We start from the raw sequence: 27,651 nt of genomic DNA, 5'->3' as shown, positions 1-27,651 counted from the left end.
GAGATCGATACCTGCCTTTGTCATGTACTCAAACTCTAGACCTTAAACTATACTGGCAACTCAAGTCAGCCTTTGAAAGAGACAAATATCCTAAGTGTCAGGGTTACCTTTGAATTTGAGCAGATCTCTTTTATTTATTACAAATATAAATATTTTTTTAGTCAGCAAAACTAATAACATGGAAAGTGTAATTCAGGAGAAATATTAAAGCACACATCCGTTTCCTATGCCGTGAAATCAAAAGTTGTAACAGTCCTTGACCTTGTCCATAATGTAAGATTGATGCCCTCAGTCATTTAAAACAGCTGCAGGTTGTTGCAGCATGCTCATTGTGATCAATACAAAACCTTTCTGCTGTCTATGTCATCCTGGCCTCAACCTTCCCCATTTCCATAATGAATGTCCACTGGTGCCACTTGGTGCAGTGTGAGGTGAACATTTTCACCTCACACTGCACCAAGTGGCTCTGAACACTGGCATTGCTGCAGACAGAACTCATGAAGCGAGGTTGACGTTTAAACATCAGTCCACGGAGATGTTCGTCAGATGAAACCAACATGTTTTGTTTTTACATTTTTAATCAATGAAACCATTTTCTACAAACAGAGGTCCAAAATGGAAAATGGCTTTGTGTTCCAAACACACATCTTATGCAACGTTAAATCTAAAGCTAAGCTCTTTTGTTTCCAAGTCTGGGGAAAACAGTGGTGGGCAAAGATTTGTTGTCAAACCGTGCCCAACAGGCAACCTGTAAGTGGTTACCGTCTCCACAGCAAATCATTTCCACCAGGAAACCGTGGAGTCCTGTGATCCAGAATGACAGGTGTTGAAAAACATTTCGAGCTTTGGGGGAACCTCTGAAAACTGTTCAAGAACTATGAAATAACCCAGCTGGCTCCAACATGCCAAAGCAATGGCAAAGAGCATTAGTCAAACGGTAATATGAGTCAAACAGTTACTTTATTTATGTTCAGGTAAAAACATGAACCTGATGCAGTAAATTATTGCAGATCTTAGAAACCAGCACATGAACGTTGGGGCCAGGAGAGCATACAGTGGCGCCCTCCCCTGGCAACAGACTGCAGGTGCACACCACAGTTTGTTCCAAGCCAGCAGTGCAAAGAAAAAAAAAAAAAAAAAAAAAAAACTACAGCAAGAAATAAAGACAATATAGAAAATTAAAAAAAAAGAAAAAAAAAAAGAGGTAAAGCAGACATTCCCACTTCAAACGGGGTGTGAAACTGCATATATATTTTATTCCAGAAAATGAACTTGAAATGCTAATCTGGCTATGAAACGATAAAAATGAGACCAGCCAAACTTTGTGCCCAGCTACATTATGTGTTGAGGGTTGCTCAGAGCTTGGTCTACCAAGAAAACCCTACGCGTCCGGTAGGATCCAACAGAAAGACGCCAACTCTATTAAAATAAGAGCAAAAAAATTTACCTGGTCAACACATTAGTTACAACTCTTCATTTGAGCTGAAGCTCTCGGAAATGAGGCCAGAACACAATCTCAGAAGGAGCAGAGGGAGAGAGAGCGAGAGGACAAAAAAAAAAAAAAAAAATGATAATATGAGCTGATCACTACCCGCATTCAACCAACTGCAACTTTCATTTCCACAACTTGAAGCGAAGACACACTGGGGGGAGGGGGGAAGCCGAACCAAATAAAAATAAAAAATAATAATAACAATAATGCAACACACGAACTGGGGGCGAATATAATACAGAACAGAATGCGAACAGTCGAACTGAAGGGGAGACGTGAAAACAAAGAGCTATTCTATCAAATGTGTAGAATGAGCAAAGTCTGCAAATTTGTCTGTACAAATGATCTTTGGAGCTAAAGTAAACCTAGCTTGCTCAATGGAACCCGCCCTCCCCGCTCCCCTTCCTCCCCCGTCACCCAGTGATGCTGTCCACCACTCTGGAGAGGAGACATCCCTTTTTTTTTTTTTTTTTTTTTGTCTTGTTTAAATATCACATAGCAATTTAAAATGTCACCCAGATGTTTTCATCTTTTTTAACATTACTCAACTACTGATATAAGATTTTACTCTCTTTATATTTTAAGTTCTGCGTCATGAAACACCCTTCCATTTTTCTTTTTTTTTTTTTCCCTCCTTTTTTGAGAGACAGGGGCAGCAAATATATATTTAGAGTCTTAATTTTTCTGCAAGCTGCTTTCTCTAACAAGAAGGCTGTACATGTAGCCTTAATGTGTGTGATTACAAAAAAACTAAGAAGGAAGTCATGATTTCATCGGTTGCTGTAGAAGGCATTTGAATGTTGAGATGTGGCGAGATCAGGAAAGGTGGAAAGACTGCTGGCCCTCGCGAGCCGCAATCAACAGTTTCTCTCGCATGATCTCTATGCTGGAGTAGTCAGGCAGCTTCAGGTAGTTGACGCAGGTCATGACTGAGGGGAGGAAGTCGTCTGGATTCTCCGTCGACTCAAACGTCTTCCTCACAATCGTCAGAGGTGGGTTCAGGCTCCGGAAACCTGGTGTGCAAGGGCAACAGCGGGTGAGCGCGGGGCAGACTTGAGGTACAAACACATTCGAGTTTATTTGATTAAGAGTCACATGTCAGGCTCATTAAATGGTGTGCGTGTGTGTATGATGCGCCTCACCTCCGACGGGCAGTCTTGGGCTTCCTGTGACAAACTGCAGAAAGAGTCTTTGCTGCTCGGCATCGAAGCTGCTCAACACCTCAAACAGGAACCGAACTGCACGGCTGCAAAAACAGGATGAAATGGTTGAGAAAAGTTACTGTTACTAAAATGATCAAAAATACTCCTCTGCTTTGCAATGATGGTAAAACTGGTGCAACCAGCTGACTGCACTGTGGGTTCTGTTTACTAGAAACGAGAGTCACGATATTTCCAGTAAGAGCCAGGAATGTGGAATTGATCATGCTTTGCTACCATCAGTCAACTGCCAGTCATATTCTTCGCATAAATACTGAAGAATGCTGAGATTTACAACGATCTAAAACTTAAGAGCCAGAGACGGTCTCACCTGTCATGTGTGTATCCGTGATCCGGTCGACAACACTCCATCAGCGTCTTGACATCCCACGTCTCTGATTTACTGCCACACAGCAACTGGTCAAGCTGAATGTTAAAGTGAGAACGGAAGGAGAAAATCCAAACTATGAGCACAGGATTTACTTTACCAAAAGTGTAAACAACTCATGTCTATATTTGACCCATTTTTGTCTACCCTGCATTCCTAAAACACACCGAGTGCTGCTGTAAGCTGACACACTGTTGAAAACTGCTGAATTTCATCATTACAGATAGATTAAAAATGACTACCAGGCAGTAAACAAAACAAAGTTTCTTACCTCCTCTGGGTAGAAATACTGCAGGTGATGTAAGGGGAAGACCGACTCAAACCCTTCCCTAAACGACTCAAATTGTCTGGACACTCCTTCATTTAGAGTCCAGTACACCACCAACTACAGGGACAAAGCAAAAACATTAAGAACAGTGGGGAGGGGGGGGAGATTGATAAAAGCGTGGGTTGTTAGAAAAACTCAAATACCCTGAGGTACTCCTCCAGGTTGTAGATTGTGACTGGGACGTCTTTGCCGCCCTTTTTCAGCTCAATATTTGGGAATCCTGGAAGGGTGAAGTCCAAACCCAGGTCCTCCACTGAGCAGCCATTCATGTTCAGGCTCTCGAGAGCCTGCTGTAGCGTCTCCCTCGTCTGATGGAAACAAACGAGGACAAACTGGTTAGCAGAGAAAAGTGAGGGAGAACTGCGCTGGGTATAAAGTATGACCTAAAGGTAAAAGACACCAATATATGTACAAAGAAGGGGGAGCACTACCAACAGCAGTATCTCAAAGTAAGTTTAGAGGCATCGTTCCACAGAACAATACTCTGGGCTAATTTCATTAAACACAAGCTCTCTGCACTCTACCTGTGATCGGTCTTGCTCCAGCCTCTTCTTCTGGCGGATAATATCCTCCAAGTGTTGGATTGACTTGGCAACACCGGGATCAATGTTCACCAGGTCGTGGGAGCTTATAGACATCTCATGCCGTAGCATCCACTTATAAAATGGCAGCCCCAAGGGCAGATCCAGCTAAAGACGAGGAGGAGGACAGGATCAGGTCAGAAAGTTTGTTTTAACATGTAAATGTTTACAGCCTCCGCATGCTAAACAGTGTGTAAGAGATGAAAATGGAGGCCGTTACCAGTCTGAAGTCCATTATGGCTTTAGCCATTAGCTTTCCTAAGAAACGGAACTTCATTTTGATTTTGGCTATGTGCGCTGGTTTGGTCGTCCTGCCGAAGGGAACGGCAAACAGTCCTCTGGAGCTGAACATGTACTTGGTTCCCTCTTGGTTTCCTGCAAAACAAGAAGGCGGTCACTGAAAGTTAATACAAGATGCTGTAACATTAAATAGGAATAAAAATGCATTTTTCGCTTCCAGTCATATCTTCTTGGGAAAACTTATCAATTAAAATCAGTGGCCCCTAAATGATGACATCCTTCAAAAACCAAACTTAAGCACTTTCATTAACGCCTGACTAATGAGATGAAGACTACCTCGATAATGAGGGTTTTTTTGTTTTTTTTTTAATTAACAGACTCGCGTCATTTAACAACACTTTTCATCATTTCCCGCGTGTCTGTTCACAGTTGCAGGATATAAGCTGGTACCTTTAGGATTGGCCAGAGTAACCTCTTCGCCTCTCCAAAGACCAAGATCGGCCCGCTGAAGCTCCTGAGACACCAGAGCGTAGAACTCCTGAGTGGGACCGAGACCTGTGCCCACCTGAAAAGGAGAGGGAAAACAAAGTCCAAACTTTCCTCCTATTTTCTTTCAGGGTTTGAGTATTCAGATAAGAGAAACTTAAATACCTCATTCTCATACTGAATCTCGAGCATTGCCCTGGAGCTGCCGAGATCCTGCATCACAGACTCTGCCTGTTTTAGGAGCTCGTCGCGGTTTATCGTCCTCTGAAAACACAGCATAACAGAGGGAATCACATGATCACATTTAGCAGGTCACACGACACAAGATGTGGATTCCAAGATAGAAAAAGTACAACACAATGCTTCGAAGTAACACACTGCACCTTTTTCCTGTCGAGACGTGGTGCAACTCTGCTGTCCTGAGAATCTGACTGATTGATCTCAGGGTTTGTGTCCAACAAGCGCTGCATTGCTCTGTCACGGTCAAAGGCGGTTACATAGAATAACATCTGCCGAGTGTCAAAGGGGAAGAAGAAGGGGCTGCAGCGGAAAAGAGAGAGAAATGTGTGTTACTACAGCCAGGCAACAACCCCAACAAATGTAATCTTGGCGTTGCAAAACAGCTCACAGACTATTCTTGTGAAACTTACCAGGACTTTCCAAGCTCAATGAGCCACGTGGGGATGTTCCCAGTCATGATGACCAGAGGGTCTTGCAGCTGACGATTGGCTTTGGCTGTCAGTTTACTGTTAATGAACTCATTGGTAGAGATAATTTCCTTACACGCAGCGTTCTGTACAACAAAATAAAATATTAAAGTCAATGTTAATGGAATATTTTATGTCACAACACAATGAACAATCCTAATTGTGTAAAGGCCTGTGAAAACATTTTCTTAAGGACGATATTTGGTGTTCAGAAACAAACACACTAACTTCCCCACTGTCATAATCCTGTCAAAAGGAGACTTACATCATACAGGTAGAACCAGTATCTACTGATGGAGTGCAGGACCCTCAGCAGCAGGATGACCTCTAAAGAAGGGTCATCAAAAGTTATGGTCTCTGGTGGCTCCGAAGTGAGGTATGTCTCTAAGGGATTGATGACGCTGGGACATACACCATCTGGGAGCAATGGGAATAGTTTTAATCAAAACATACACATTTAGATTCAGTAGAAACTGAACAATAAGGCCACCGATCCGCTCACTTGCTTTATGATTTCACAGTTAAACTTTGCAAAGGTGACATCAAACGTCAGATGTACAAGTGTGTGGCCTGCTTGACATTTCAATGTCAGTGACATCAAGTATTTCATAGCCAGCAGGTGAGGTTTTAACGTAAAACGAACAAAGCCTTACTCCTGAGATATCCAAAATTCTCACCATGCCACAGCTCATCCTGCTTCTTGGCGTTGCGGGGTGAGGTTTTGGTGGGAGCAGTCTGGGCTCGGCCTCTCTTGCCACCCACAGCATCTTTGCTTCCATCCTCGTCCTCCCTCACAGGCTTATACCTGTTTACAGGATAAAAGAGAAAATGGTCTCCAAGCTTTAAGAAAAACAAAACAAAAACATGTACAGTCCCAGTTTTACTTCTAAAAGGCCACATATTGAATAATAGAGAAGAATACGTCTTTGAAAAGCGGGGCATCCTGGTGTGTTGCAAGTCTCTGTAAAGGATCTTCAATGGTTTTAAGTGGCTGTTTCATGCCTTTTCCCTGTTACTCTGACCTAGAGCAACTAAAGCAGTATACTCCAATATTTAAAAAAAACAAACCCTTTAAGAGACTTTGAATCTTGATTGTCATGAGATTCTGCATGTGCAGTTTTTGTAGTTATTTAGTTGGTATAAAAAGTGGTTATTTATACCATATTGTGTGCGTTTTGGTCCAGATGCCAGCTCGGCCAAGAGGGTTTGCCTCATCATCTGTTGACTCCCGTTCTTCTTCTGCCTGCAGACTGTACTGCCGCACAGCCTGGTACACCGTCATGTTGTACGGTAGCAGGTGGTCACCAATGTAGAACTGCAGTCTGTGACGTACGCTGCCTGAATTCAAAAACTGAGCCGCCTGAGTAATCAAGAAATCACATAGGAGGGATTAAAAAGATGCATATCTACAGAGGATTATATAGAAGCACACGCACAACCATTATTTGGCATGAATGGAATCGCATACCAGTGATTCGTCTATTTCATCATCTGAGCCATCATCATCACTGTCTTCATCTTCTTCCCTGATTCGGCCGTATCCTGTGGAGACAAGATTTGTAAATTTACAATGCAACCTAACAGCGAGTTCTGAAAAATGGCTAACAGCTGAAAAACGTTTGGTCTCTTGGACAATGCAAACTGCCCTGCAGTGGAGTTGAAGCACAAGTTGACGTAAACATTCTGCAAATGTCTCTCACCTCTGACGACAAGATACCGCTCAATGGCTTGCACCAGAGCCAGAGGGTCGATCTTTACAGGTCCCCCTTTCCACTGTTTAACATTAGTGCAATCTGGGTGTCTCTGCAGCTGACACTTAAGCTGATGTGTGTTGAAGAACTTGAGTGCCTGAGATCCCCTGAGGAGAGAGTGGGAGATTCATATCAATTAAAAAGAGTACACCACACTAAAATGTGCACAAACAGCTGGAAACAAAATGTATGTAAAGCCACAGACCTGCTGCCATTGCCGTTGCCACTGGGGAAATCGTGCACCTTGACAGGAAATTGCTCCATTTGGCTCAGACAGCTGTTCATCTTGTGCACCATGGCCAAGTAAGGTGCATTCTCAGCTAGATCCAGGCGACCTATGGGCTCCATTCCTGGAGGCTGAGACAAAATGAGGGAATTAAAAAAAAAAAAAATGTTAGAAACAAACATGCTTCCACCATCTTCCTGTAAAACACATTTATTAGAGGAAACCGTTGATTGTAAAAACAGATCGCTGCAGAACTTTCAGACTTGAGCAGGATAAGGTAATTTAACAATAATATGTTTTAGTCTCTCACCGGACAGCCACCGAACACATGGAGGAACCTTTTGAGCCGCACATCACGACTCAGCAATTCTCTGTCTGTGTTGGCGGTCAGGTAGACCAGCAGCTGCTTCACCAGTCCACTGTGCTGGATCTCAAAAGACGACACATCAGATTCTGACACAATACTGGAGATCTCCACTAAGCACTCCATACCACCATCCACCTGTGAAATGCATCAGATGATAAAATATTTCAGTTATGGGGTGTAACTACTGATAGTTACTTTGTACTCAACAAGTACAGCTAACATCTTCTTCTTGGAATGCATCTTATAACTTTAAAACCTCAAACAAACAAACAAACAAACAAAACAAAACCTGTACAAGGTGTTGCTAGCTGTTCAATAACTTCTTTTTCGAGGTAGCTCATGTTTTACCTGGAGGTTGAGTTGCTCGGTGGCTGTGCAAAGTCTTTGGAGGACATTCAGTGCAGGGTTGCTGCCATCCACATTTTCAGAGTTGAAGTAGCGCTCCACAAACTTAGTCGCTTGGTCTTTGATCCAGGCCTTAATTTTGTCTCTACAAATAACAAAATAAACAATTCACTTGTTAAGGATGATGGTTTAGCCCACGATGGCAGATTTGGATAATATAGGAGTAAAGACAATGCTAAGCTGTCTTCGTTAACTCACAACCGTACCGGTTATTTGAAATTGAGTCCTTGGGAGGGGCCCTTGCGAGGCCACTCACTCCTGCTGTGCGCGAGGGCTCAGAGTTGGCATTGTTGGTCTGAGCACCCAGCTTGCCCCATGTTTTGGGATTGAGACTGGCCAAGAAGGATGATTTGGGTGACTGAGTACTGGTAGGGCTCTTAGCTGAAAGGAAGAACAGGAGAATTATCAACTAATAACATAAAAAATATTTGATTATTATAGATTTAGATCATTTTGGGGTTTTTTGTTTTGTTTTTTTAAATACAAAAAAATTATGACTAAACAATTCAGTGTACCACAAGTTACTGTACACCAACAGGTTCTGATCAACACTGTAAATATTAGCTGGCAGGTATTACTTTAACACAGGGATGTCAAACGTACAGCCCTACAATTATATCTGACCCGCTAGATAATTTCATGTGTCAGTTATTAATGGTCCGTTGGTATGTAGGAGCCCAAACTTCAGCCCTGCTGAGAATCCATGCAGGCAGGGGGTGGGACTTTATTTTGATGGGCACACCATCCAGCCAATCAAATGCAAAGACAGACTGGGATCATCCCATTGTGTGAAAGGAGGAAGGGAGGTAGATGTTCCAAGACAGCAAATGTAGTGGTATAGACCAGGTACACAGAGAGACAGGGGAGCCCGATTTAAATGTAAGCGTGTCAGGAAATGGAGAAACAAGCACAGGCTGCATGACATTAGGAGCTGGATAAAGTGATACCCGTTTTTATTTTTCTGCCATTTTCCATTGTGGAGGACAAAAGGTTTCAACTTGTCCAGGCCTTAAACCTCATTTGTTTTCTCCCCAGCAGAAGAAAAATTCATAAAAATAAGGCTTTTTGAAAACATGGAACGAAAAAAAATTGCTTCCTTAAAAAGTATTACATTTACAGTTCAGTGTTAAATATTACATAAAATAAATTATATAAAGTGTCTTTGAATGGAAGAGATGCAGAAATGTCTGCATGTGGCACAGAGCCATGGCTCAGTGTCCAAATGAGTCTCACAGCCAAGGAAGTCATTTATAATTCTTAACTTCTTTGATCTGCTGCTCACCACAAGCAAGCACAAGCAGAAGTTCTAGACTTAACTGTATTTTCAAAAGTTTTATAGCTTTTCCTACTGATAAAAAAACCTCCCTCATGGCTATTCATACTATACAAAGTAATTAAGCAATAAACAATTAACCTATTGAACCCCAATGCCCCCAGAGGCGAAAGGGAGAACATCTGGTTTTACTCCCAGATCTGTTATTTAATACAGACATGTGTGGTAGCCACAGAAATGTCAGAATCTCAGATAAAAGCCCACAAAACAGATTCAAAACCACTAAACAGCTAAAACACCAAGTGATCAAAGAGCAGGTAAACTGATTCCGCAAAAAGATGCAAACACAAAGTGGGCTCGTTCACCCGACGGCACGTACACAGATGTGCCCCCCAGGAGCTGACAACCGACATTTCAGAGATTCTGAAACCGTAAGTTTCACACCCTCTGACAAAAATTCACTGAACCAGCAGCAAAAGAAGACGTTTGAAAAACATTGTCATGAATTTTATCTTACCCTTGTATTAACAGGGAAAAAAATAAAAATAAAAAAACAACCAACCAACCAACACAAAAAACCCACACCACACTTCCTGCACAGCTCTCTTGCTCTCAGTGTGCTTCCAGATCAGTTTCCCATCAAAAATCAATGATGATATTTTTCTGCCTATTTGCTTGCTTATTACGCACCATTCTGCATTGTGTACAGTGTTGTCAGCACCTAAGATCAAAGTGAGCTGCATGTGGCCTGCAAATGTTTGACACCCCTGTATTAACATATGCATCAAAACAGTAACAAATGTGCAAAAAAACACATTCATATAATATTGTCAATCAGTTGTTAATCTGTATAATATAATTAGTCTCATACTGATCTGAGTTTAAGAGTATGGTTCAGAACTTTTTCAACAAAATTATTATGTAACATATTTGTGTCTCAAAGTGTGTCTGGGACACTCACCCTGATTGTCTACTTTATCATCATCTCTTGGTGGCGAGTACTTGGGCCTTCTAGGTCCTCTTTTAGGTAGTCGTTTCCTTTTTAAGACATCACTTAACCGGCTATGTGCAGGAGAAAGTTATTTATTTCATGCTCTTGTGGTTATTTATAAAGATATTTGCTCTTACAGACATACATACCCTATAATGCTTTGATAAATAGTAGCATGTATTAATTGCAGACAATATACATTATCTGTGCTCCGTTTACGTTTTTAAGTAGTTGAACAACTATTTGACAACAATATTTGCTCTTAATGACTTAATTACTTTGTGTTTATGAGCTTTTCTTCCAAATACACACTGGATGTTTAGCTTTGCTAAAAAAAATTTTTTATATCCTTTCCTTCGATAGCCAAACCAAAGCCACATATGGCCTCAAACTCACCCTTGAGGGCTGAGGTCCAGTGAGTCTTCCATGCTGTGCTGGAAGCTGGGTGAGCCCAGGTCAGGAGTTGTATTATTAGCAGATGTGGTGGATGCAGTGCTGATGGTGGTAGCGCAGAGACTGGCGGTGCCACTGGGGCAAGCCTTTGGAGGACTAGTGACCAAAAAGCTCTCAGACTCTGCCAGATTCTTCACTTGGTGCATGACACCTTGAAGACAAAAAGAAAGTATTGCAACAAAGCCTTAAAAGAAGCACAATACAGAACTTCATGCCAGCATAGAGCTCTGGCTGAGGACTGTGACTCAGTTCACATTTCAGGCAGTTCAAGGATTAATGCATCAGGGAAAAAAAAAACATGCAAAGGAAACCATTAGCATCAATGCACCATTGCCACACTTGCAATATAGTAAGGTTTTAGGTAACGTCAGCCTTAACTGTCACATTTTACTATCTTGTTAAAAAAAATCTTTGCATTTAAAGCTTTAACAATTTGCATTCACAAACATTCATTTAGCTATGACATTATACAAAAAACTAACACAAAGTGACAGCTTCAGAGCATACTTCTTTTACAAAACGCTTATACTGTCTTAATGCTGTGATGAACAGATAAGAAACCACAGTTCTCCAGTTCTCCATGGGATCATACACTACCTTCTCTTCTGAAATAAACACTGAAAACATCTGGGAGCTTCTGCATGAGGATCTCAGCCATCTGCAGTGAACCCACTACAATCTTCAAGTCCTGACTAGATAGCATGGAGGCAATGTGACTGTAGAAATAAACACAAGATAAAGGTCAATTTAATTTAAAAACTCCCAACACTGGCCCTGTTGTTTCTTTAAAATTATTCCTTTCCAACATCTTTAACCTACTGGTAAGACCACAACCAGATTTAATATCAGTGCTAACAGGAGCCAGTAGCCTGGACTCTTACCTGGACACAGCATGGTTCCTCAGCACATCCTTCAGCAGCTCTGCATCAGCAAAGTAGATGATCCTGAGGATGGCTCTAAGGCACTTGTGTCTGACAGCTGGGCCAGCTGATGAGCTGTACACCTCATACAAGACCCCGAACAGAGTTTTGATAAAGCACTTTGCCAGCTCAGGGTCCTCCTTCATCAACTGGGCTCGTGCATCTTCTCGACGGACCTCTTGGTGGCTGCCTAATGATAGACATGGAACGGGTCAGATTAATGCCATTAACCATATGCACTCTAATGTTAAAATCAAATATTTCAGGGGTCTGTAGTAGAGAATAGTAGTTTAGTATATACCTCACTGTTTGGGTCACAGTTCTCTTTTTGCTGTGGCCAATTAGGAAGATGTAAAGCTCCCCCCCACACATTATCCTTAAGCTATAATAACAGCAGTAGCTACAAAATTTAAGTTTAGCTAATGTGTCCGACCATACTAGCACTTGCTGAACTATTGTTATTGCCATTTTTTTTGAGTAACTGTTAAGCTTACAGTGTGTACTGAAGCAAACAAATTCAATTTCAATGAAGCATACCAAACAATCTGGGGCAAATAGATGTGCTGCTGCACCACTAAAACATTGCATTTAACAACGAAGGAATTGTTTCAGGGGATTTTTTTGCTTTGTTTTTTGGGGCCGTTAACCTTTCACTGTTAGAAATATAGCTGTGTGACTCCAAGCTGATTATAGCTACCACCCTCACAAGAAAAAAATAAAATAAATCTTCATTCATTAGGCACTGAGAGCTTATTTAGATTTTCAAAGGACCTTCCCTTTTACAAGCCTGAAATGAGTCAACCCAAGGAGTTTGTTCCCATTCCATTCTCTGCTAAAATACACTCCTCTTCACACATATCTTTGTCACATATCATAAGTATAATACCTGCGTTGGGGTTAGCAAGAGGGTTCGGCTTCCTCTGGATACCACGTGCTGTTCCTGTGTCTTCATTGATCTGCTGCATAGAGTTGAAGTCAATTGTGTATACGCGGCCGAGGGTTGACAAGCTGATCTCATCTTCCCCGTTCTGGTGGGCTGTCTGCAGAGCAAGACAACCACACCCAATATCAGTGAGAGATATACAGATCTATACCCACACATGATCCTAACACTAAATATTCTGACACAAGGTTTAAAAGTCGATCCATTATTCATTCTTTAGTTATCCTTTATTGTAGCATCCTACCAATTCATTATAATATATTACAAAATAAATAAAATTTCAACAATGACTAAACTGATATGGCATAACATAGTAATAACAGAGTAATGACTACCTCAATAATGCGGCTGTCAATGCGGTTGTAAGGATGCCACAGTCCCCGGTCATCCCTCCACTGCCAGATTGCTCCCTCTGTTGTCTGGACACTGCCCTTCTTAAGCATTACATCAACTGCAAAGATGCCTTCTCTGGGCAAGCAGGGCATCAGCTCACTGAAAGGGAAAATACAGAGGTTACCCAATGCTACAAAACTGTTATAGACAAAAATGCCACAAAGTAATAAGCTGTTCTTTTAAGGAAGATTCCTCAAATTACATGAGAAAGATATGCACGTTTAGTCACACACACACACACACTTATCATTAACTGATAACGTGGTAAAACACACTGAGGCCCATAGTTTTGATAAACTATGTGCAGCAGACAAAATAAAAACATTGCACAGGTGTCTGTATGTCTGCTAGTCTTTAATTTTTGCCACACTGCCCAGTATGACCTTAACAATACCATATGAGTGAGGTCAGCTCATAGAGCTCCTGGGGGCTCCGGGGTACCAGTTCAATCTGTTCCTGGCAGCTGCCATTTGACGCTCCACACAAAAGGAAACGCAGAGTTTCTGCTATGTCTAATTAGAAGGAAAAAAAAAGAAGATAAAAACAAACATTTTCTCTGTTAAGTGTTGTGTTTCAAGTTTATACACACCATAATAACACTACTGATAAAAATAAATCAATGAGTTGCGCACTGAATAAAATAAATTAATTTCAAGCTATGGAAATTCTTTGTAAATCATTTACAAAGAGCCATAGGACTGCAAACATTCACAAAAATAGCATTAAGTACATGTTTAGTGTCACATCTGTTTGGTTTGCTGGCAAATAAAGACTGCAAGTTCACAAGATGAGAAACCGCAAATGAAAAGCTTTATCATGTAGGTTGATGTAGCTGTTAACAGGACCACTATTGACAGGTAGTCATAATTTGGATTTCAGTAATTTGGTGGGGGGAAATAAGTTACCAGACTGTATCTAGTAACTAGCAACTTTTAAATCTATTAAAAATATCCTATCCCGTAAAGTAAATACACTGTAAAACCAAAAAGGAAAAAGCCAATACTGTCAGAGGGCCTACTAATGTGTGACCTATGTGCAAATGTTACTCACTCTGTTTCATAAGCTGGACTGCCAGGCATGGACAGTTGGAGCACATAAGTGAAAACATGCGGACAACCATGATGAACATCCCCGAGCTGAGTACAGGAGGAGTCACTACCAACAGCTGCTGGATGTTTGTCAACAGGTCCCTTGATGCCACCTCCTGCAACAGGTTCTGTTGATTTGAACGGAGATGCATAAATGCACATTAAGTGGGCATGTGGACTACAAATCTCTAAATGGCAAGAAACAACTGAAACAGCAAACATGGTCTTCCAAAAACAAACTGAGGTACAGACCTCTTCATGCTGAAAGTTGTCCACCAGTCTGGCAAAACAGAGACAAGTACTTTCAACTGACTTCTTATCCTAAAAAAGGCAAGGGAATAAACGGTGGATAAGTAACAGATTTACCACATTAAACTAAATAAATGACCTCACTGCTTGACCCAAATCACAGACGTAATGTACTGTTGTTGCTAATGTCAGATGAGTATCCTTTATATGAAAACTGTACCTGATGAGTAAGTCTCTGAGTCAACAGTGGCAGAGAGTCAGCAACAAAGTGGAACTCATCTGGAGTAATGCTCTGGCAGCAGTTGGCTGCAATAGCCAAGGCATTCCTCTGAGCATTAATGCTAAAGAACTCCAGGTACAGGAGGCAGTCAGCAAGCCCACCCTATAAGGGATGACAGGTGAGGATCATTACGACTAAACGCGGCTAGCAGAGAAAAGACAAATTAATGGCACAACAAAAAGACAGCGTAACACTTACAGCCTGCAAAATGGCTTTGCTGTGTCGCCTTGACAACATCTCCAAGGCAGTCAGGGCCTGCTCTGCTACGTCAATGAACTGAATCACCTGAAGCTGCAGACAAGAAAGTCGAACAAGCCATTAGCATATGAGAAGGTCACCGTTATGAATTAACAAGTTATTACTGACAGAAAGTGCCATGCTTTACCTTCTCCAGGAAGACAGGAATGGCATCAACCACCACAGCAGAAGATCGAGGGAGTGCCTCCATCATGTAAGTGAGTGCACGCGAGGCATGGTTCATCTGTGTGCACAGAGCAATGATGTGAAAATAATCAGTTGCATGACCCCCCCCCCCCCCCCCCCCCCCCCCCCCCACACACACACACACACACCCACACCCACCCCGCCAAACAAAAAATAAATAAACCAATGACATTTACAATAACAGAAGCCAGTCATACTCACAATATCAAAGTTATGCTCCATTTGTAACAGTGTAATCTGTGAAAGAGCAAGCAGTTACATGGAATTAAATAGCATACATGTGAAAAACAAAAACTGATTTTCTGTCAAACAAATATTTACATTACACATAACTGTGGGAGGAATTTTTCCCTGTAAAATAATGAATAGGTGAGACACTGCTTCAAAACCAGGAAAGAGGGCTGTGCAGTACAGGAAGGTAAACAGCCAAAGAAAATAAGACTTACCAAGGCAGGCACCACACTTTTCACAGGAAATCCACCAAGTGTTTCCTCATTGCCCATCACCAGCAACTGGCACATTTCTATTGCGGCTTGGAGTTGCTGAGACTCGTCACCTGTGGCCTGGAGGCCTTGCAGTAGCTGTTGAGCCTTGGAACCTGAAAACAAGGGAGGGATTTTTTTTTTTTTTTATTAAAATATTTTGAGTGTAACAAGAACGCTGATGTCAATGTCAGAGGACATTACTCACTGGCTCCGCTGCCTATGGTCCTGTGAAAGAGTTGAGACATGCGCGGTCCCAGGGGCCCAAAAAGATGTGGAGGGAGACCTCTGGCCTCTAGTAGAGCTAAAGGACATGCAAAGCTTTATGTATTAAAAGGTCAAATACTTTTTTGTAATATGAGAAATCTCTAAGGTGGTTTTAACATACCTTGAAGCCTTCCCATTTCAGAATCATCAGACTCACTCTCACCAGAGGTGGTCATGCCCACTGCTCCAGCAACCGAGCTTGACGCTGGAAATAAACCGTAAAAATTCATTCTCATATATATATATATATATATATATATATATATATATATATATATATATATATATATATATATATATATATATATATATATATATATATATATATATATATATATATATATATATATATATATATATATATATATATATATATATATATATATATATATATATATATATATATATATTTTTTTTTTTTTTTTTAAGTGAAAACAATCTATCAAATGGCCATAATTGTGTTAACTTTTTCATCTTCACATAAATGAATGGAAATCTGAATCATCTTCCTAACAAAGTTAGGAAGCTTAACTGAATAATGAAGTGAACTGACATTTTCAAACTGCAATGCGAATTATTATAAAAACATGATGAGTATACATTTGTGTTGTTAGTTTAGTCCGACTTTTCTAGTCTATAATTATGAGAAAGATCGGAGCAGAAATCATAGTAGTTCACCTTTTACTTTAGAAAAACCTCTTAGTACATGCTCATCTACACCGTTTAAGACCACAATCACACATCATTCCAACATTTGAGTTATTTTTGGTTGTAATAAATAATCCTAATTTGTTAGCGAAAGTACCTGAAGCCCCTTGTGATGCATCATCAGTGCGAGCGGCTGATGAGTTGGCCCCATCTTGGTTGTTGTCGGAGTCGGCCATTTTCTCCTGTCGGCGAGCGTCGGCTGCCCCGCGCTTGCCCAGGCCTGAGCCCCGCCGACTGTTACATGCGTACAAAGAGACTCTGATTATTATACTTTTATAGTGTCAAACTGCAATGCATTCTGTATCATATGAATACATAGCAGTGGTTCCCTTGGCTAGTGATTCTACTATTGTAAATTTGTATCATGCAAAAGCAGGAGAACATAAACTGAAACAGAGGCTTCCATGCATAGTTATTGCCCTTTTATCAAATGCACGTTAGAAGTTCTCATGTTAAACTGATGGGCATACTGCCAACCATGTACATTGTGCAAGGTTGTTGTGCCACCTCATGTTGTAAAGGGTGGTAAAATCAATTGTGGTCAGTCGGTCTGACCTATAAACACAATGAAATACCAGTTTGTACCTTCTGTGATGGAGACATTTTTCCCCAAAATGGCAATTTGCAGACCTAAATATTTATTATTTAAGGTCACTCAGCTGATACAAGCTGCTAACTCGTTCAGCTTAAATGAACTGTAAACAAACACAATGACAGCATTTGCACAAAATCGTTTCAGCCTTGATGTTTGTTTTGTTTGTTTTTTTTAACTGAAATCGTAACAACAGACTTTGAGTAGTTTTTTTCTGTTTTGATGAGAAGTGGCTTCACATCCAGTTCAGTCTGGGTGGAGCTCTGCTACTGACAGACACTGGAGCTGATGAGGCGTGTGCTTTAAAATAAAATATCATTAGACCAAGCAGATTTTAAAATGGCAACATTGGTGTAACATCATGAAATAAAGCAAGTGATCTTTAAGTTTTCATCTTTTGTTATTTAAAAGTTTTAATATGCAAACTGCTAAAAAGTCTAAACTCAACCCTTTGGCCATCCATCTGAATAAAGCAGTCACACCAGCAACAAGGCATCAGTTAGGTCAGAGTAGACTACAACTAAGAGTTTAATATATGTAAGCTAAGGTGTTTGGGTGAGTTGAGTCCAATGAATGAAAAAATTGTTTATCAACTATATATTAGCATGATTATTCATTACCGTAATATAGTAAACATTCAAACCTTAAAGAGGACATGAAACACTACACATATAAAGGCTAATTTACATCATGGAGCCCTGCTCTCAAAAACTGAAATAGATACAACGTAGACCTAGATATAACATAACATAGATACACTGTCTGTGAAGCTGGATTTCTTACCATAGAACTGATTGCTGCATCTAGGGACTGTACAAGTGATTTTTTTTTTTTTTTTTTTTTTTTTAAGTTTTAGTGTCCTTATTCTCACTAAGATTCTGTCTCTAGTTAGCTAACATAAACTAATGGAAGTCTATTAGCCGCAAACCAGCCAACCAACCAACCACATGACCTAACGTTCTGTCCTGACAGAAGATGGCACTACACGTTCTCAAATCTTTAAGCACTTATTTCTTAAATCCAGCTTCACAGACAGCATTACATTTGTCCATTTTTGAGAGCAGGACTCCAGGATGTAAATTAGCTTTTATATTTTTAAGAGTTTAATGTCCTATTGGGGAAACAGAAAAGAAACAGAGGCGGTAGGAGAAATGGCATAAACTAGCAGATGTGTGTTTTTTTAGTTTTTTTTAAGTAAAGCCTATTCTGAAATGCCAACTACTGTTGGCACCTTAGCCTTCGTGAGAGTTCTGCAGGTGCAGACAGAGGCACAAAGAGGTCCAAGCAGCAGCACAATCCTTGGGCTGCGTTGGGCGATCTACAGGGAGAACTTTGGAGGACCAAAGGTACCAACCAACACTTGACCATAAGTGGACCAGGTGAGGGACCCTCAGAGACAAAGGCACATAAAGGCCACCACTAATGATCTGTCTACAGATAACCTTTGTAGACCAACTTCTAGACAGATATTCCTGGCTCTTTTCATCATTCTGGCTTAAGAGAAAAGACTGACAGCACAGCACTAGGTCTCATTATTAAAATTATACAGCAATCATTTTAGTTGCTGAATAAATCATGAATATGCATTTCTTAACTTTAGTATAGCTTCAATGATGTCCACATTCCTCAAAAATAAATATCCAAAAGTAACATGCATTTTTGTTTTTTAAATTACAATCTAAAACCAAATTGTCACTGTAGTGTACCTGGTGCTGGCACAGGAGCCCGTGGTCTTCTGGCGTGTGCTCCGCCGAAAGTTGGGGAGCTCTGCTGGAGGAGACTCGCTGCGCTTCTTAGTGGATTTTCTCAAACCTAAAATAAAAAACAGTGATTATAACTTTTGGACTGGGCCCCAACTGTGGCATCAAATTCTTTCAGTTAAAAACATCTTCTACAGAAGGTGAATCAAACTCAGAATTTTTAATTAATTATTTAATAGTAAAACATGTAAGAAGTTGTGGCTGTGGAAAAAAACAGAAAACATGCCACTATATTATGTTTATGGTTAAAGATCTGTGAAAACACATAGTCAACACATAAAAGCAAAGACTGATGCTATAGTAAAGGCCCACTGGTGTTGCTTGTGTAGAGCCCTGAACCACAGACCAGTGAGTATTAATAGCAACAACTATGGCGCTATGACAAGACAACCTTCATGCTAGGTCTGTGACTCATAATTCAGTAGCATAAAAATAAACATTAACAGAGTTAAAACCAAATGAATTAAACATTAAAAATTAACTTCTGGACTTCATTTGACCTCATCTTCATGTCCCACTTGCTACTGATTTACAACATGTCAAACAAAAGGTCCATCAGACATATTTCAGTAAAAGTCTTCCAAAGATTTCAGAGGGCAGGGGGGTAATTCACTAAAAGCACATACTTGTCCTATGACACAGGCTGCTGTAACGTGACTAATTTAATGTGATCAAAATGTTCTTTCACACTGAAAAGCACACAAAAACATGCTGCAGCACTGTACATGCTTACTCACCATTACAGCATAAAGTAACAGAATCTGCGTATTAAAAGGCAGAGGCGGACAGATATGGATATGGCAGGAGAGATGAAGTACTTTCCTTTTGACAGAACCAGCTCATGATTCCTTCCCTGCCCTCAAACATAACTCTGGCCAGCTGGTGGGCCAACACACCAAAGCCTATGAAGGAGGGGTCTCTATTTGGGCCATAGCCCATGGAACAGAGCCGACTTCAGTTACTATCCTTTCACCTACCTAGAACAGACTGACCCCACACTGACCCCTCTGAGTTCAAACTCACTTCACCAGACATACCAGATTTTCACTAATACATTTGTGCAAATGGTCTATATAGGCTATCAGACAAGCTGGATACTAGAGCCAATGTCCTCCTAGAAGCAACTCTTGCAACTCTGTGGCCATTTTGGCAATACCTTGAGGCAGTTAAATGAAGTCCTTATGTAAATGAATGGAGAGAAAGCCTCAGTATAAATTTTGATGGTCACCGGGACACAAAAACTCACCAAATATAATTACTAGCTAAACCTCATTTAAGTAGTACTTTTACTACATATACACAACATGGTTGTCACGATACTGGAATTTCAAACTTGTCAATACCCAGGAAGATACGCAAAGCCATTTTTGGTGCCATGAGGGCAGGGGCTGCTCCTGTATCTAAGTACTAGTAGCCATAGCTACTAGCTGCGTTCACTTTATCAAGGAAGTTAGATGCCTTTGTTTTGCTAACAAGGTAAAGCTATACCACACCAGCAGCAATAATATGCAAGGCCCATTTTTCTTTAGCTTTGAATCACCCCTGCAACACTTACAGGTAGTTTTGTCAGTGCTGTATGTGACTTATTAATCGAGTCACAAATACACAACAGTTCAGGACAGAATACATGTTTTACAGTTTTACTACACTGCTGCCATGTTGAATTGTTAAGTCAGCATTGACAGGCCTGTTCCAAGTTTCAGTAATCTAAATACAAATTGAGGCAGTATTCCAGCTGAAAATTCAAATTTGGAATACGGGATTTTTGACTTCCCACTTGAAATAAAACCCAGCAAGAAGGGCATCCGTTGTGCCCTTCTTTATCTGGCCTTGTGACCCTCTCACTCTTTGTGTCTACCTAATGTTAATGTGTGTGCCAGCGTTAGCTCCAATATTCATGATAACCGTTTTTAATACTGTTGTTGAAACTACTGACCTCTTGAATTTCCTCTTGAAGTGTTGTTCTGTGTTGTGAATGTCAATTGAGGAGAAAAAACTTCATGCTAATTCATGTTATAGATATGATAAGCCACAAAAAGTAAAAAAAAAGAATAATAATAATAATACACTGACCTATCGCTCTCTTCTATGATAACTTTAGACATGTTTGCCACAATATAGCTGAAACTGTTGTGAACTTCTGCAGCACACATGCAAAGGTGGAGCAATGTGTTTCCCATTTCAGATACTTGCTCTTTTGGGGGAGGGGCAAGAGAACTGCCATCTCTACAGTTACAAAGTTCCTACATAGCCTTCTTAAAAGAATTAACTTTAAATTTAAAAGAATTAAAAATTATTTTAAAGAAAAAAAGATTATAGAAAAGATTTCTGTCTGGTTTTAGTTTCTAACAGATATTTTGACATTTAGAAACAATATTTAAATGCTTTGCCTATCAGAAAAAAAAACAAACAGATTTCCTTACAACACAACGGTAATTGGCTCAAAATGTGTAGCAGGTGTTGCAGTTGCCCAGGCTCTGCTCCGTTTCTACTACACTAAACAGAAAAACAATAACTGCTCAAGTTTCAACACAATTAAAAGCAAATATGCAAAATAAGCCTTACTACCTGGTGACTAGTATAATCCTACAAACGCAGAAAACATATTCAGTATGCTACCAACCAGCTTTAGTGTACTGTGCTAAAACTCAAAACATCTGCATTCATAGTAATTTACAGAGCAGTAACTGACTATACTTAAGTCACAGGACTATCACGATATAGACCATGTTACAAAAAGTCTAGTTTACTGCTGATTGAGCCTGCCGTACCTGTGAAATCACTGACAACTGAATGACCAGCAGTATTTATACATCTCCAGTTTCAGGCTACTGGTACTTATGCCTGAAATATGAACCAGCTCTGTGCAGCCCACACTCAACATGTGTACATGAGACATCCTAGTCAAGACACACAAACTTTTTTGTACATACTGTGTTACAGTGTCACCAACTGTACTAATAAATCATAAATATATGAATTACACTAATGTCTGCATATGGGCCTTTTTGAATGTTTTCTCTGCACATTTAGTCAATTTTATCTGAAGTTAAAATCATGTGTATGCTTTACCAGTTATGCTGGAATATGTCTAATACAAAAACAAATACATTTATTCCCAGCAGTTCAGAATAAGGTTTTGTATCTCATGATGTAACACTTAATCCCTGGCATATAACACCACAATTCAAATATCAAAGACCAATGTGCCAAAAGATAAAAACAAACAAACAAGAAAAAGAAACCCACAAGCCAAATCATAACCCTCTTTATAGTATTAAGTTCAATGGAAAGAAAAATTAAAGGAGAGCTCTATAAAAAACAAAAAAAAACACTTCCCTCCGTGATAGTCAACCATTCTGAACAATAGAAAAAATAAAAAAACAAATATGAAAGAAGAATTTCTGAAGTAGTTGTAAATAGCACAAATGCTGTCCTCATAGAGCTAATAATGCAGAGAGCAGACATACACAATAAATGTAACTTACTTGCTAGCTTAGCTTGTAATCCTGATGGCCCAGGTTTGGAGGTCTCAGTTTTGGATGATCCAGGCAAGGTCAGTTTGGGTTTTGGCAGATTGACTTTGGGGTTGAAGCGTGCTGCCCACTCAAATTTTGAAGAGCTGGCAGCTTTGGCCTGCTCTTTGTCACGTGTACTACGGCGTGGAGAGGGGCTAGATGCTGAGCGGGAGCGACGTGCCTTGGTCTGGTCTTTTCCTTGTTTGACTCGGGCGCCTTGGGTGGTGGTGCTGTTGGTGCCTGTGGTAGAGGAAGAGGTGGAGGCAGAGGAGGAGGAGGAGTCTGTCACGTTGCTACACCCAGCTTTGGCTGAGGCGGCCGATTTAGACGCCAGCTTGGTGGGTTTTGCAGTTCTGCCCTCGGTACGATTGGGGAGGGACCCAGCGGTGCTACTAAGACCGGGGAGAGAGTCTGCTTTTTTCCGTTTTTGGATTGGCGAGGCCCCAGCGGCCACACTCTTCTTGCTCTGGCCTCGACCTGACGATGCAGGCAATTCTGAAGTGAGTGATCTCTTCTTGGACTTAACTGGGCCTTTCTTGGTCTCTGAGGTATTGTCTCGGGGTGACGGGAGCGATTTCGGCTTCTTGGCAGGGGTTGGGCCAAAGGTACTTATTTGGTCAGGAGCTTCACTTCGCTTCAGCCCTCGGTTGCCTTCACTCTTAGATTGGTGGCCTGGTCGTTCTTGTTCAGATGTTCCTGCAGCCTCTGGGTCGTCTTGCAATACAAATGAAGCCACGGACAGAGTAAGACCGCTTCTGTTAGGGTGGAAAAGAAACAGAAGTCCATCTTAGAAGATTTATGAATCCTAAAAAGCAGAGCATTGCAATGCCACATTCACTGCCCTTTTTTTCAGATTTTGATCAAAGTCCAAAAGGACAAAAAAATGCATGACCCTATTTACACACACATACACACTAAGCACCAAGTAGAAAACACGGGTACCTTCTTGAGCTGTGCCCTCTGGACTGGCCAGTGGCTGAGCTGGCTGTGGCTTTGGGAGCCTTAGAATTAGGTCTTCTACTTTCAGGTGGGGAATTTGCTTTATGTTTTACCTGCTCTGACTGCAACCTGTAAGGTTGGAAATTAAAGAGCACGTAACAGTGTGGGTGTCTGTGATTAAGTTACTTATAAAGAGACTTGATCAATCTCCAAATCATTTTGCCTGTCTCCATCTGCATATAATCTGGCCATTATCACGTCTGGAGATTCATGAAAAATAAAGCTAAAAGAGGGTTAATCACCGACTATGACAAAAGAACAAAGATAAGCTTTTCCTTTGATTACATAGGACAATTTTACCATTCAGCAAGTTAAAATACCAATTAACTACAAAGACACACAACCCAAATACAAATTCCCCTCTACGAAACATCATTTCATCTATTGCTCTTTCAAGAAAGGTTTAACAACTGCTGCCCACAAACTACGGCTGCCTTTTAAATATTCTGATTTTAACTGGACAGTAAGGATGCAGATACACTCACCTTCCAGCGACTGTGTGGTCTTGTGGCTGGGCCGCAGCAGTGTTCCTCTGTGAACGGCGCAGTGACCCCCCTGGATTGGAATTAGGCCGGTTGGACATTGGCACCTCTCTCCTGAAGGGACATACCCTTTCTAGACACTACCATTCACTGTAATAAAGGAAAAAGAGACCAAAAAAGAACATTAACAAAATACAAAGACCACCCTTAAACCTGCACCCTCTCACCACCACCACCAAGTTGTCTGTGGTTTAAAATAAGCTGCCGTCTATTGAGATTGCGTATCATTGAACTACAGGTTCACCACTCTGGCCCCTTTGAGATGATCAGTGGCAAAACTTTCTCAAGACTGTACATGAAGATACAACATTTGGGTGGGGGTTGGCAGCAACACCACATGCTAGTAACTACACCCCCTCATAGCTGAAAATCAAAAACAGGGAACTAAGAACTTTTAAAGACTTTATGCTAACTATATTACTATGGCCCAATATGACCCGTTAAAAATAAATAAATCATAGCATAGAGCACAGTTCGTGTTCCTAATCTCTCAATAACAGTCACAACAAAATGTATACTTCTCTGAATAACACTCAGTAAAATACAGCAGTGCTGTTAATATTAAACCTTACTGCCAATATCAAATTTTACTGAAATGTTTTAGTTTTTCCCCCTCCCTGTGCACCATGAATATAAAGCTATCACCAAGTACCCTACTTACGCACAGTATAATACATTTTTACACATTGGTACCTTTAAATCTTTGACAGAAAGCACTACTGGAACTTTTTCACATAATTAAAATCATCAAAAGGATCATTTTACAATTTTCTTACAACAGCGAAAGATTCCTTTGTGTATTATTAACCAAGGTCACAGCCTAATTAAAATAAACATACAATACGGTAGACTACAAATTAAACTGAAACCAAAAAAGAATTAAGTCCTAAACTAACTGCCAACAGCAATTATGCTTCAAAATGACTACAGCATTGTATAAAATTTACATATCTGATCCAGTGTGCTTAGTGTTAGGGGTGCAGTACAATCTTAACAGTTTAATTGATCAGAATAGTACAGAAGTTTTCTTTTTAACATTAGAAGTGAATGCATGTATCTAACTCACAGGAGTCAATAAAGTGACAGTACTGATAAGACAATTGATTAACTTGATCTAAACACATACAGGAAGACGATTTCATTATTTGCTAGACAAAAACCATTGAATCCCTAAATAAATATTTTTTTTAATTTTTTTTCAAAAGCATCTGACTATTTAAGTCACAAGTTAAACTATGATATCACGGATACTGATGATAAAAAATACGCCACACTTGCCAAGCTCACTGGGCCATGTTAGGCCTGCACTGACAGTGCATCCTAGTCTTTGTTATTCGTCCATTCTGACAACTGGTGTTCCCCACTCGAGTATAATGGTATTAGTTAAGCTCATCAAATGATTTACAGCCTCACATAGACCATCGACCCAGTTTATTTTACCACATAACTAAAACAAGAACTGAAGTGTCCGATTTTTTATACCCATGATTTACAGAGGCCTATATTTCTGACGTAGTTGTCCACCACCACCGACTAACGCTAGCATGTTTAGCCACTTAATATCCTAGCAAGCCCCATACATTTTAACAATACCTCCATCGTATCGGTTTATTTATACAGAAAAGCTTCACACATCCAAAAGCGAAGCTTGTGGCGTTTACATCTTGAATCTAAAAAAGAGAAAACGCTAGAAGACTTGCTAACTGCAGACCAGCAGTTAGTTAAAGTTACGCTGGCTAACGTAGCAACGGTTACACTGAAATGCGTAGTTGGCGTGCCGGTGTGTCAACCTATTCAGCTAGTACCCTAGCCAAACAAATTGTCACATTTGAGAAGCTAGCTTGTTTGTGTTACGAAACGACATAATGCTTACTAAATGGCAAAGACGCCCCTCCAACTGGCGAATAACGATCGGGTTCATCCGAGATTAGCTTCACGTCGAAAAAAGGCAACATCGACAAAACCCGTCTTTCGACAGCGGTTTAATGTAATAAAGCTAGCAGGCTACAAGTAAACTAACGCAAGCTAAGTTGGCAGTCGGATTGCCAGGACACACAGCTCTGTGTGCGTGTGTGTGTGGTGGGGGGGCTGACAATCAAGTTTAGAGAAAAGAGAAATACGTTTGTGTTTCGTAAGCAAGCTCACCGTCTACGATTGATGGGGGTAAATAAATCCAAAATACACAACTGTCACCTAGACAGGTAACGACGCTGATACAGTTCTACACTCTCCTTGCAATTGTCAGCGCGAATTGTTATGTACAGATAGACTCCTAACTAATGTTGGTAAGCTATAAGGATGGCTAACAATATTTTCTGAGCTGACTTAAGGCCAGTGCCTCCCTCTCACTACTACAGCGCTGGCTAGCCTTTTAGCTACTGTTAGCCAGGAAGACAAGTCGACCACTAACAAACAGCGTGCCAGCACAGCGCATGGTTCTTGTTAAGACTTGGGTAAATGGGACACATAACGCCAAACATCTCATTCAACTACCGTTAAAGTACCTTGCTCAGAATTCAAAGCGTCACGGCTAGGTTATCATTAGCAAGCTAATACTAGCCTAGCCACAGCGAGGGTTTCTTCAATGACCGTTCTCTCGCAAACAGTAAGCTGACAAAAAATAATAATAAACAGCCGGCTATTGGCTTTAAAATACCTCGCTGTTTTCAATTAAGCTGGGAGCCGAGGTGACACCACATTACTAACCCCGTCGAGACCGAATTAGCAGCTACAGGACTGTCGCGCAGCTTACGATGTTTAATCAAACAAGAGCGTTATAGCTGTTACCAGCTAACCTTGGCATGCCAGCTAATTAACGTTAGCGAGCCTTGTTGTCGATGGCTAACATTTTGCCAGCTCGACAGGATGGTTAAAAGGATTTGTGTTGAAAACAGCGTTTTTGGCAACACCGCACCAATTCAGTGTTTATGATACAGTTTTGATCAAAATTTCCCAAACATTAACAAGTTGTCTAGCTAGCAGTTAGCAAGTAAACGCTAACTAGCAAAAAGAAATGGCCCCTGATACCTTTTAGACACACAAAAAAAACAGGAAAGCAGGAACGGGATTCGAGTTATTTTCGCAACACCCATTCTTCCGATGTATTTCGAGGTTGAATACTGTCAAAATCCCAAAAGACCACAGGTTTAAATGTCAGTGAAAATGTCTACCTTTTGGTATAATGTTGTTACCTATTTGTTCCAGTGTTGTAGTTGTAACAGACAGTGCACCAGCTCCTCTTTTCTCTCTACCACTGCTAGTTTCACATCAGCTGAGGGGCCTACAACCGCAATATACCTCCGCGTGATTCATCCGCTCCGGGACTAGTTTGCTCCTTATTTTCTGTATCTGCTTGCTTTGAGTCAACAAAGCGAGCGCGAGCACTGGATCGGCTGCTCTTTCGAAACAAAGCTACGGGTTTCTAATGAAGACAATTCAACTATTTTTGTAGGCATCCAGATACAGTCGCTGAATCACTTAAGTCATTGGTAACATTAGCTTGTCACAAATATTAAGTATCAATCCGCTGGGTCGTGACCCCCCCTCCTCCCCCCTTCAACAGACATATATGAAACAAGC

General features: G+C 40.7%; 1 protein-coding gene across 7 annotated transcripts; it reads right to left on the bottom strand.

Annotated features, from left to right (window-relative positions):
* Positions 1-941: 941 nt before the first annotated feature.
* Positions 942-27,364, bottom strand: trip12 (thyroid hormone receptor interactor 12). Of its 7 annotated transcripts, none has more exons than XM_063492937.1 (42): positions 27,264-27,364; positions 24,016-24,162; positions 23,474-23,599; positions 22,502-23,286; positions 18,960-19,065; positions 16,759-16,895; positions 16,075-16,158; positions 15,895-15,990; positions 15,651-15,802; positions 15,406-15,441; positions 15,146-15,241; positions 14,959-15,051; positions 14,701-14,862; positions 14,484-14,552; positions 14,194-14,359; positions 13,538-13,655; positions 13,086-13,242; positions 12,694-12,847; positions 11,769-11,997; positions 11,485-11,603; positions 10,831-11,038; positions 10,405-10,505; positions 8,377-8,551; positions 8,114-8,255; positions 7,709-7,900; positions 7,378-7,529; positions 7,122-7,279; positions 6,890-6,963; positions 6,582-6,781; positions 6,099-6,226; positions 5,687-5,838; positions 5,365-5,507; positions 5,098-5,254; positions 4,880-4,978; positions 4,679-4,793; positions 4,209-4,363; positions 3,932-4,096; positions 3,551-3,715; positions 3,351-3,464; positions 3,023-3,117; positions 2,635-2,738; positions 942-2,505 (listed from the first exon to the last, which is right to left on the bottom strand). In XM_063492937.1, exons 2-42 carry the CDS (start codon positions 24,111-24,113, stop codon positions 2,309-2,311), a joined length of 6,174 nt encoding a protein of 2,057 aa, XP_063349007.1. In that variant the 5' UTR covers positions 24,114-24,162; positions 27,264-27,364; the 3' UTR covers positions 942-2,308. The 7 variants fall into 7 exon arrangements, with proteins under 7 accessions (XP_063349007.1, XP_063349008.1, XP_063349012.1 ...); XM_063492938.1 differs by having other exon boundaries at positions 27,243-27,350; XM_063492942.1 differs by lacking the exon at positions 27,264-27,364 and adding an exon at positions 27,100-27,118.
* Positions 27,365-27,651: the final 287 nt, after the last annotated feature.

This window comes from Pelmatolapia mariae, linkage group LG14, assembly GCF_036321145.2.
Source record: "Pelmatolapia mariae isolate MD_Pm_ZW linkage group LG14, Pm_UMD_F_2, whole genome shotgun sequence".
NCBI classification, from domain to species: Eukaryota; Metazoa; Chordata; class Actinopteri; order Cichliformes; family Cichlidae; genus Pelmatolapia; species Pelmatolapia mariae.
The sequence above is the reverse complement of the archived record's forward strand: the minus strand, read 5'-3'. Positions and strand labels throughout refer to the sequence as shown.

What these genes read in the sequence shown, in the direction of transcription:
- trip12 (XM_063492937.1), bottom strand. Translation starts at nt 24,113, where the DNA reads ATGTCCAACCGGCCTAATTCCAATCCAGGGGGGTCACTGCGCCGTTCA. An exon ending in AGAGGGCACAGCTCAAGAAG is followed by an intron (nt 23,287 to 23,473) that starts GTACCCGTGTTT and finishes CCACCCTAACAG; the next exon opens with AAGCGGTCTTACTCTGTCCG. An exon ending in GCAAAGCCATTTTGCAGGCT is followed by an intron (nt 14,863 to 14,958) that starts GTAAGTGTTACG and finishes CATCCCTTATAG; the next exon opens with GGTGGGCTTGCTGACTGCCT.